General features: G+C 40.1%; 1 protein-coding gene across 1 annotated transcript; it reads left to right on the forward strand.

The window, feature by feature from the left end:
• The first annotated feature begins 1,279 nt into the window (after positions 1–1,279).
• u2af1 (U2 small nuclear RNA auxiliary factor 1) lies at positions 1,280–6,315 on the forward strand. Its single transcript, XM_072396784.1, has 8 exons — positions 1,280–1,368; positions 2,409–2,496; positions 3,474–3,540; positions 4,136–4,185; positions 4,929–5,027; positions 5,121–5,254; positions 5,789–5,881; positions 5,973–6,315. The coding sequence occupies exons 1-8, from the start codon at positions 1,325–1,327 to the stop codon at positions 6,088–6,090; spliced, it is 693 nt and encodes a 230-aa protein (XP_072252885.1). The 5' UTR covers positions 1,280–1,324; the 3' UTR covers positions 6,091–6,315.
• Positions 6,316–11,665: the final 5,350 nt, after the last annotated feature.

The raw sequence follows: 11,665 nt of genomic DNA on the forward strand, positions 1-11,665 counted from the left end.
ATTTGAAGATTTTGTAAAGTACCAAAGTAAATGCGTGATCAAATGGAAGATGGAGGATGTAGTGGAACATTTTGTAAACGAACATAGGAAAATTCTGTGGTTTATCAACTTATTGTTTCCCTTACACAGCCACAAATGAAAAGAATTAGTAGAACTTGAAAAATGTGTTGATTGCACACGATGCAATAAACGACGAAAAGTGTGTCTAAAGAGTGGTTTCCGAGAATTGTAAACCATGTCAGCTCAGTGCTGTGATACAATGTGAAACAACGTTTGCATGATTTAACCAACATGTTGTAGGTGTTGGGCCTGGCTGTGAGGCACATTGTGCAGTTATTTTTACAGTCTTTTGTAAAGTGGCTTTCGGATTTAAAGGTGAGGCTTTCATCCCATTGTAATAATTTGTCATTGACAGCTTTGTACAAAAAAAAAGCATATATCATTACATTTACACACAATGACAACACGGACACCCCCAGTCAGTCAGTTTTAATTTCCCTTCATTTGATGATATACTCTCCTTTTGATCATAGGCGTATTCACGATATTGAGTGTGTCTTAATGCATAAATGTATACTCACTGTTTCACAAACAAATCTGAAAATATTGTTTTATTTTTCATGAGTTTGCAGTCAAGTTTTTGTTGATGTTCCAGCTGTTTACATGTTCTTCAATTTTTTTTATATATTAAAGCCTCAAGTTTACTAAATAAGAACATCTGTGCAAAGATTGTGTCTTGATTTCTCCTTTCCACGTCTTTAAAATTGTTGGTGACAGCTAAAATTTGTCAAATTTGTGTTGAAACATACATGATGAATGGAGTAAGCGGTTAAGTTCGAGGCCGCACGGACTTCGTGGAACCACGTGGTCAGTCGGTGTTTTAAAATGGACATACTCATGTACACGTACAATACTTCTTTTTGTGTGTGTGTTTGCGCTTGGCAAGAAAGAACGACTGGTAAGGAAATCGCGTACAATTGTGAATGCTTTTGTTTTTTAGAATCCCACTCGGAACTGAAATTGCCCATTTTGACAAACGTTTCCGGTTAAAGGGACTTGCCTTCTAAGTAAATATAAATGAAAAAGTTTATCATTTGCACGCTTAAATTGATGGGATTTTCCTTTGATTTAATTTAAGGTTGACTCCATTGACTCGTTTGTGTTAAACTATGTAGTGTATTCTAACAAATAAAGCAAAAATGACCCTTGGCTATTGTAAATGTGTGGGTATTGTGGTTTTTTTCTTAAACATGCTTTTATTATGAATGTAGCTAGACGGAAGTGATCCCGTTGATGCTGCTCGTTTGAACACTGGTGAGCCAAGATGGCAGAATATCTGGCATCCATTTTTGGGACAGAGAAAGATAAGTATGTAATCAATGTTAACTTGGTTAATCAACTGAATTTATTTGTTTACTTCCTACAACGCTAGCTTTGACCAGCAGCGCTTTATTCAGTTGTGTTTTCAGCTCTTAACACTGCGCTGGCTGTGGCTGTGGCTGTGTGTCGCTCGTGCTAGCTAACTATCGTCATTAAAATAAATGCCGCGCGGCGACCGTTAAGCTTTACAATATGTGGGTACTGAACAGAGATGGGATGGCCAAATAAAGCGAAATAGGATAATGAACTGCTATTGTTTGAGTATGAATATATGGTCAAATTTAACTTCAGTATTGGTGTTAAATTAGCTGCCATCTGCGTTTGCATTAGCATTAGCGAGGGCTACAGTCAGTGTGCGATCCCGACACACGCCTTTGTTACCGTGAAAACAGGGTTACCAAGAAGCCAGCCCCGCTGTGAGTTATTTATGATAGTAGTATACAACCATTCATCCCAATTTATTTCCATCAGATTACCCCTACCCACTCTCGGTAGACAAAGTACTGAAAGAGGCTGTATGTCCACTGCTCCGGGCAGCCTGAAAGGCCTTTATCTTCATACCAGTTTTCAAAGTTATTTTAACTCTATCCTCTGTCCCATTTTCTAATTAAGGTTCTAGCCGTAACAGCTTGGAAATGAGCTATAAAAAAACATAATTTATCCAATATATATCCAAGGGCCTGAAAGTTGCATGTAATTAAAAAAAAGCTGCAATAAAGGAACATTTGTTCAATTATGTCCTTGGATCACTTGTTATAGCTATAAGATAAACCTATTCAGTGTAAGGGAGATGTAGAGATATGCAGTAATTAAGATAATAGACTTTAATGTGCATCTTTATGCCAAATGAAGTGTTTCTATAATGCATTTTACACATTGATGTAATAAAGAAGACTCTCATAACTTATTGCAATAGAGGCCCCAGTATGCTTTGCTCTCATAACCTCGTCTTGTAATCAGCTATAAGTATGGATTCTGAAGATTTCTTAACCTCCTCTCACTTTCATTGTCTTTTTTTTCTTTTGCAGGGTCAACTGTTCTTTTTATTTCAAGATTGGTGCCTGCCGACATGGCGACCGCTGCTCCAGATTACACAACAAGCCAACATTTAGTCAGGTAATTTTCTTAGTAGATGGGTGGTCATCAGTACCAAAAGCTGAAAAGGATGTTTGTAATGCTGTGGAAATTATGAGTTGATTTTGCCAGCAAAGAGCATACCTGTACCCTGTTTGTCGTGTGATCACTTGCATTAGTAGTTGCATTGATTTAGCTCAGAAATCGCATCTTGATCATGATAGAATTTGGTTATGCTGTTCACGGGTGTCTATAACAGCGTCTTATTTCATAAGAGCATTTATATTCCACATCTTTACATGAGAAACACAAATGCCCTTATATTTCCTGTCTCGCTGGAGCTGGAGAATGTGCAGAACATGCAGGGCGCCTCGAGAACCAGGGTTGGGAAACACTCCTCTAGAGACTGCAGTTTAGTCTGTTGTACTTGGTAAAATTGGCTCTGCATTTCTCCATATCTGTAATTTCAGTATGCCCACAATAGTACAAGTCCAGAAGCATTCATCTTGCAGCAGTTTAAGTCATTGAGCCTTGTTTCTGCGTATATTTATTCGTTCTATCTGTACGTATAGAGGGAGCGATGTAAATTGAGTGTATGTGGTACATTTGTCAAAGTAAAAAAATGACTAAATAACTATTTACCTCAACAGTTTGGGAGGATAACGCATGTCTACTCTCAGTCTTAAGTCTCATCCTTGCTCTAACACCTCCCTGCTCATTCTTCTCCACATACATTCAGAGCTCTTGCCTACTGGTAGCTCAGACAATGTTTTTGGCAGTGATGGATACCTCATTATTTTGCAGTAATGAACTGGGGTGTAATTTGATGTGATAGTCCGTCACTTTAGTGACGGCAGCCAATGTGTTACAGTGGGCGTCGGATAATTTAGGCCTGAAAAGTGTGTTATGCGTTGTATTTTCATTGTTCATATTTGATATCTTTAAAGTGGTCTGCCTCGGACAGGCTTTGTTTTGATGCTCAACTCTGATCATCCAAAAACAACATGTTTTTCTTTCAGACAATTGCCCTGCTGAATATTTACAGGAACCCTCAGAACAGCGCCCAGTCTGCTGACGGCCTGACCTGTAAGTGAAGAGCGTTTTCTTTGTCTGACATCAGTCTGCTTGTAAGTGTGCTTCAGTTTAGTATTTAGATTGTATAACAACAAACAAGTGTTCAAAACAAAACAAAAATTCCTCTATACATATGAACCAAGTCCGAAAATGCAATATCTTTAGAGTTAAATGGCTCTTGGTGCGGACCAGACTTTCTTGTAATACGCGTTTGTACCACTAGACGGGACATGAGTTGTAGTGTTTAACGCCCCAGAGCCAACAGAAGAAGAAGAAGAAACTAGCCTGCGTTGCAAGTAGCAAACAAACAAACTGCAGCTAATAGAAAATACAGATGAGATGTTAGTGAAAATCTCAGTAATTACAAGAGTGGTGGGGCCTTCGTCAAGCCCAGGAAGTCACACCTGACTTCTCTCAGGTTTCAGGTTCAATTAATACGTGTTCATTGAATTTAAAAGTGCTCCCCACTGAAAGCAGGTAGTGACTGTCATCAGAGGTGGTCAGTAACGTGTCCTCAGACAGCCACTTTGTCAGCTCGTGAAATAACAGAAATGCAAAGTTCCGTCCATTTTTCTTTTGTTCATTATTCTCTCTTATAACCCACCAGGTACCATCAGTGACATGGAGATGCAGGAGCACTATGATGAATTTTTTGAGGTAACTCATTCTCTTCTGTTGGTTGTTATGTTTTATGGGTCACTCTCAAGCCACGACCGCACTTCCCACTGAAACATTGGTGCATTTATAGCGAATCCTTCTTTATAATTAACTACATATATGTACAGCATGTTGCCTTTTTTAACGAGGTAATAATTGAACATTTTAATACTTTTTTTTTAATGTCATTAATTGAGTAAGGAATTAAGATCAATAACGGTGACTAATGAACTGCTTTTCAGAGTACTGAATATTGTCAAGTCTTTACAACATCTTTACAAAACTCATTTTGCATTCGTTATTATATTGCTCTGAACAAAAAAGATGGTTCTGCTGCTCTTTTCGTTACATATTCCCTCACAAATAAAACCGTGTAAGAGTTATGGAAGCACCCCGGCCTGACTTCTTAAAAGTGAAGACTGGAAATGGTAAAACAGCTTGTCGGTCTCTGCCTAAACGCTGCTGGATTGTATCGAGAGATGCTTTGTTGCCATTGGCTGTTGGGATAAGTTGAAGGATTGATTGTTTTCAGCTATCATGTTAGGTTGAGTCGTATATCAGAGCAAGGCAGTCTATACAAGTGCGACTGTAAAAACACCATCCGACTCTAGGAGTGAACTGGTCCTGGCGTTTATTTCCTCAGTGAATGAAACCAAACTCAAACTTTTGGCCGAATGGGCTGTCATAAATGCTCACATGAAGTTCTTAAAGTCCAGCTTCCTTTATTTCTCTCCTCCCCGCAGGAAGTCTTCACAGAGATGGAAGAGAAGTACGGAGAAGTAGAGGAAATGAACGTTTGCGACAACCTCGGGGATCACCTTGTTGGCAATGTTTATGTGAAGGTGAGTCTCGTCCCCCTTTTTCTTTCTGACCCCATGTTTAGCCTGGCTGCAGAGCTGTGAATCTTCTCTTGATTTTTTTCTTTTTTTTTGTAGTTCCGTAATGAAGAGGATGCTGAGAAGGCTGTGATAGACCTGAACAACAGGTGGTTTAATGGCCAGCCCATCCATGCCGAGCTCTCTCCTGTCACCGACTTCAGAGAAGCCTGCTGTCGCCAGTATGAGATGGGGTGAGTGCGACGTGCTAGAACAGAGCTTACAACATTTTTTTAAATTAAAATACATCCTCAATAAGGTGCCACTGTTTGCATTTGCTTGTAAATACTGAGCAAACGGAGGCAGGATCTGCTGTGTTGGTTTTTTACATGTCGACTGCATCTTATCTCCTGCACTACAAAAGAGCATCGGTTCTGTCTCCAACAGACTGTAAAAAGCCCTGATGTGTCACCGGGTAGCTTCAGCATTTTGATTTTAATAGGATTAGTTTAAATCACACATGGTGCAGTTTTTAATTGTCAGCAGTTTGTCCTCTTAAGAGTGAAAATCAGTACCTCTTTTGTGCTTCCGCGTAACATAAAGCTTAGCAAAGAACCACTTTTTTCTCGGCAATAAGTGAAGAAATGAGCATTTGCTCGAGACTGTTGTACAGTGCAGATCTTGGGCTGAAGGACCATGTTGCTCCATCCCAGACAATCGTGTAATTGTTCAAACTGTTTTGAATAACTATTTAACACATTTTTAACTGCTTGTGCTGCTGTCTGCAGGGAATGCACCCGCGGTGGCTTCTGTAACTTCATGCATCTGAAGCCCATCTCACGTGAGCTGAGGAGAGAGCTCTACGGGCGTCGCAGGAAGGGGTATAAACATTACGTCACTTTGAGCTCGGTCACACCTACAGAACCTGTGCGGTTGTTTACAGTGCCTCATACTCTGCCTTCACTTCCGCAGCCGCCACAGATCCCGATCGAGAGAGCGGCGATCCCGCTCCAGGGACAGAGGCCGAGGGGGCGGCCGCGACCACGAGAGGCGGCGTTCCAGAGACAGAGAGCGTTCAGGACGCTTCTGAGCCCCAAGCCATGACTCCTTTCCCCTTGAATCCATCCCCATCTTTTTTTAAGTTTGTACCCAGCCAGATCTGTTCTGGTAATATCTGCAAGGTACCCAGTTTTTAAGCTGTGATGGCATCGAGGGACTTGTTGTTTTTTTTTTTTGTTTTTTTTTTGTTTGTTTTTCTGTTCTTGATTTCTGAAATTGACTTTCACCTCATTAAATTTGAAATTTTTACTTAAAAGGTGGACTCTCGGCTGTTATTTATCACCAAGTATTAATCTCGGAAGTACTCATGATCAATCCTCTGATGTCTCCATTTGACTCCACAACAGTGATAAGAAGCTACCATTCAACATGCTAAATCTACAGCTTTTTATATGTTTAGCATCAGCTACTGGTAACGACTAGATTTAATTCAGCCAAAATAAGGCTAGTGCTTTTGATTTCATAATTAGGATTTACTGGACTAGATCGATGAGGTAGTTCTCAACATCAGACCCAACTTCTGATGCCTTGAAGGGGGCACAGACTTTCTGTATTTTACAAGATTTTTAATTTAAACGATATGGGTCTGCATCGTAGGGATAGCCCAAATATAGACAAAGCATAAAATGTAAATACCTTGAATATATTTATGCAGTAACCTGTCAATTAAAGAGAATAAGCCTAAAAAGAAAATAAATGGTAATAGAATGAGTTCAACCATTTCCAAATGGGGGAGTTGGGACAGCTGTGCAGACGTTTGTGGCCCAAAAGATGTGAAACGTTTGACTGCTTTTGTTGAAAATGCAAGGTGGAGTTGGATCATCTCTGCCAGCATCCAAGTTATTTATCATATTACACTGGGCACACTTTGGGGGGGATCCAACTCGGGTCTTGGAAAATCCCGGAGCCGTGGGACGAATCTGATTGGAGGAAGAGTACGTTAGAATAAAGAGAGGCACCTCCAGGTGTGACTCACTGCTGTTTGTCCGGTGAACAGGTGAGTGAGCAGCTTTATAACTGATAACGGACGTGTGTGACGTGACATTACCCCTGCCATTTGATTAAAAAGACTTTTTCCTCACCACAACGTCGCGTTTTCGAAAACGCGCGTCAGTCGACGTAATGACTTTACGCGTTTTAACGTCCGTCGACGCTACGAGAGATTCAACCAGCCTCGACCAAACATCCTCAAACATTGCGTCATTGGTCCCCGTTTAATTGAAGTTACTTCATTACGCCCGGACCAGAAAATTCCTGGCTTATTTCAAATAGTGAATTAATTCTGACAGTCTATACAAAACATTATGTAACTCATCGCAGTGTTTTATCTGTTAGGTAAGTCATGTTTGTTAGTTTGCGTCTTTTAGTCCTCTGAGTCTGTTAAGATGATTTCACACGGCCTCCCAATTTCTGTTTTTTCTTTTTTCTTTCTAGGACTGGAGTTGTACAAGTATTGTGCTCTCAGTTTGTTACAGAAAAAAAGTTACAATACATTTTGTGTCACAGAAGACAAAGTAAAGCATTGTGAGAACATCTGCAAAGCTGGAACCATAAAGATATATTTTTATATTCTTTAGATAATAATAATAATAATGATGATGATGTTGACGATATTCGGTCTGTGGTCCCACAAGGGACCTTCTGAAAAAAAAAAAAAAGAAGTTATAAGTTATATTCCTAAAAAAATTCCAATAGCAGCAAGCTTCAGATAGTGTTCATACGCATTCAGAAAATGTTTATATTTAGTCTGATAACATCTGCCAACAGATTTGAAATGAAAGGAAATCAAGAGTATGTAAAAGCCATGTTTGAAAAAGCCGTGCCTGAATGGAATTAATGTGTTCAACTGTCAGTCGCTGTGTGCATTAAACCAGATAATGCCATCACACTTATCTGCATTTACTGATCAACAAGAGCAACTCTAACGCTTTGATGTAATCGCTTCTTGATCATCGGAGCCCAACTTTGTGATTTTATTTATCAAGAATGAAAGACTTTAACAAACCAGTTAATGGAGTAAACGCAGAGAGCTGCCAAGCAGGAGATCCAGGACAAAACTAACTTTAAAGCAAAACTCTAAACATGACGTCGTGATAACAGTTAGAAACTGATTCCCAGAGTATCTTGTAACACTTTAAAGTGGTGTTGTGGTCATTCTTTGGATATTTTCACTTTTTCCCAGTCCACCTCTTGTGCCTGACTGCCTCTGAAGAATGCATTTTGTTTGTGATGCCATTTGGCGCTGACCTTTTGAGTCACTCAAGCACGGAAAAAGCGGCTTACTCATGGGGATGAATCAGTGTTGTGACAGTATGTGTGAGATGATTTCACAAAGAACCACATTTTCTTGGCAGTACATGAAAAAAGGAAGGGTTGCTCAAAGCTGTGCTGTCCCTTTTTACAGTCAAGTTGTTTTCTTATTTTGAACACTAAATTTGTACATTTGAGTTGCACAATACCCCTAAATATGCCATCGGGGCAGTTAGAGTAAATGTAATGATGTATCAATGCCACTACTGGGAGAGATTTGTTGCTTTTCTGAAAATGGCTGAAACTAGCAACAACCTCATCAAGTGTATCCCTTTTAAAAGTTGGGGTCACAGTTTCCCACCATTAAACAGTAAAGGATCCTCTTTGCATGTACACCACCACATGTGAGACAGTTCGGAAAATTGACAGACAGTGTGGTGGAAAAAAATGATAAACACTCAGGCAGGTTTATTGAACAGTTCTTGTACAAGAGAGAGCAAGACTTCAACACAGAGCACTTGTGTTAGAGTGTAGCTCTGACCTACAGTTTCAGTGCATGTCTATGTATCAGAGGTAAGGTAACTTCTTCTTATCTCCTGCTGAGCTGGACGGCCTTGTGGACGACACAAACCAAAATGAACAATGAAATACAGAATTGTTTGATTTGAAACATCTTATCTCTCTGGTGCCTGTGAAAGGGAGACCAAGTTCTTATCTCTCTTGTGCCTGTGAAAGGGAGACCAAGTAACAAAAGAAATATTCTTTTTCACCTTAACAATGCTTGGATAATCATCATTATTGTTTCCACCACAATCTTGGTGTTGCCGGCAGGATCCCTTCGACTGGTCTCCGAGGACATCGACGAACCAGTGTATTGATCAACCAGGAACAAAGGCTCCAGCCTCCTACCTCTTGTAGCCCTTTTGAGAAGGGAGGACAGTTCATCGGCTCCGCGGTCGTCAACGCTGGGATCCACAAACTCAATAAGACCACTGTTGTCTGGTGAGGCACTCATTCAGTAAGATAAACTAAAATCAGGTATTAAGGTAAAGATACTTTTTCTACTCTGGGGAATAATAGGACAGTGAGTTGACATTTGGAACCAGGTAATTTGATTCACTTGGAAGACCTTTATAGAAAATAAGGGCCCCTCTTTAACTTGCGTAGTATTTCTGGATTCTGTGAAGATGTTTGCAGATTAAAAGGAATATATTCCCCCATTTTTTAAGAAAAAGGAGAAAAATGGGAGTAAGTGGTTCCAAAGTCCTACCCCCTCCCCAGCGAGAAATTTTTGACTTTATGATAAAAAAGTGTGGGCCCAAGAGTGTGTGCATGAATGGATAAAATACATGGGTTTTCTAGAGGGAGGGTCATTTAGCCCCACTGTAATTGAGAGCATTAAGAAGAAGCCGCAAAAGAAGGAAGAAGAATTAACAAACAAAAAAAGAAGAGTCTGTAAGAAAGAAACTTTTATAAAACATAGAGCGTGTTTAAAATGTTGGCAAGAGGAGTGTGAAAGGCGACAAAGAAAGCAGCGTGCAATAGAAATGGCACGGAGAAATGATAATACCGGGAAAGGGAGACCAAGTTTCACAAGTACCAAAATAAATATTGTACTGTAACATCTGGTGCATCTAATGCCTGGGAATGAATATCAAGTCTTACAAGTGATTTAAGCATGATGAGACACAAGCATAAGGCTAAATAAAATGTTCCATTACAACAGTTTATGTGTTTAAAGACAGTTCATGTGCACTTTGACCTGTAACCTTTTAATAGGCAGGAACTATGTCAGCCGTGAAACTTCACAGAGCAAAGTTTGTATGTAAAGAAACATGCAAATATTGCAAATAGAACCAGTCTGGATTTCTCATCCACTGAGTCAAAACAATTGTTGTGCATACTTTTCTCCAGGATTCCACACGGGGCAGAAATCATGGAGGGGTACAGGGGAGTCCAGAGCCCCCATCTTCAGAACAGCTGAGAGTTTTGCATCTCATCGTATTAGTCAAAGCAGAGCTAAATAGTTCAGAGTAATGTATAGATACTCGTTAAAAGCACTGCTCACTGAAGCAAAATATATTGTTGATAAATTCAGAAAAATAGCTTCCCCCTACAGAATGCGTCACAGTGGTTTGGCCCCCTGCCTGGAGTCCCCAAACCCCCACACACACATTGGCCCTGGGAATGAGTGTCTTTTGTGTGGAACCGTCTTTGAAAGTGTCATTGGTGCCCCACCTCCAGTAAGTAGTAGATTTTTTTTGTGTTTCTTAAAATTTTTTCCCCCTCGAAAGTTAACTGAAAAGCAAAGAAAATACCAGGCATCTATGTTGGAAAAACTGTAGCCGGTGTCATTCTATTAACTTGTGGTTTAAACTCTAAAGGAAAGCTGTCGCGTTGACACAGAGCAGCTGCGTCCCTTAATTTATGTCTGTGTACCGAGGCAGACAGCCTGCACGCAATTATAACTGTCATAAATGTGTGAACTTACAACTAATTTATTAACGGATTTGCTTACTGAATGTGATATCATGCAGCGCATATACATACCACGCACCTTTAGGCACAATTTAGCGTGCCGTTTGGTGATTTTTGCATGTATTTTACATTGCTAAAATGGCACGCCTTAGACCTAGGATCAGATCGTGTCAGGTTAACAGACTTTGTTTTAAAGGGGTTGCACAGATCCCACACTGAGGCGGACCCAGTAGCTTGTTTAATTCTCTGAAACTGGTAAGTGACGAAGGAAGCAAATCCACCAGTTGATAAGAATTTGGGGGCTACTGACACGGAGAGGAATGCCAGCTTGTCAACAACTCATTCAATTGTATGTCTTTTGGCAGTCAGAAGAAGATCTGTTTTTCAACTAAATCAGAAATGCAAAGTCTCATTTTGTAAAACCCATAACGCATCTGTGCTCACCATTGTTTTTTCTTTTTTTTACCAAAATGCCATTTTTCCATGGGACTTCTTTTTTTTTTTTCCTTGCCAGAAGCAACTTTCACCTTCATTTGGAATTAGTACAGCACCACTGACATATGAGATTTTAGTAGTGAAATTATCCGAAAGATGGGAAGTGGACTGTGCTTGTATTGTGCTTTTCTAGTCAATCTGAACACTCAAAGCTCTTTCACACGACATGTCACATTCACCCATTCACTCACACACTTGTATGCTACTCAATGCTTTTTGTTCTAATCAGTCACACACACATTCAGACACTGATGGACGCATCGGTAGGCAACATGGGGGTTCAATGTCTTGCTAAAGGACAAGTCAAACCTCTGACCTTCTGATTGGTGGGCGACTGCTCTTCCTCCTGATCTACAGCTGCCCCGTGTGGTGTTTTTGTAATG

The sequence above is a fragment of the Leuresthes tenuis genome, unplaced genomic scaffold (genome assembly GCF_036924035.1).
Source record: "Leuresthes tenuis unplaced genomic scaffold, fLeuTen1.0.hap1 SCAF_12, whole genome shotgun sequence".
Classification (NCBI taxonomy): Eukaryota; Metazoa; Chordata; class Actinopteri; order Atheriniformes; family Atherinopsidae; genus Leuresthes; species Leuresthes tenuis.

What these genes read in the sequence shown, in the direction of transcription:
- u2af1 (XM_072396784.1), top strand. Translation starts at nt 1,325, where the DNA reads ATGGCAGAATATCTGGCATCCATTTTTGGGACAGAGAAAGATAA. An exon ending in TTTGGGACAGAGAAAGATAA is followed by an intron (nt 1,369 to 2,408) that starts GTATGTAATCAA and finishes TTTCTTTTGCAG; the next exon opens with GGTCAACTGTTCTTTTTATT. An exon ending in TTGGCAATGTTTATGTGAAG is followed by an intron (nt 5,028 to 5,120) that starts GTGAGTCTCGTC and finishes TTTTTTTTGTAG; the next exon opens with TTCCGTAATGAAGAGGATGC.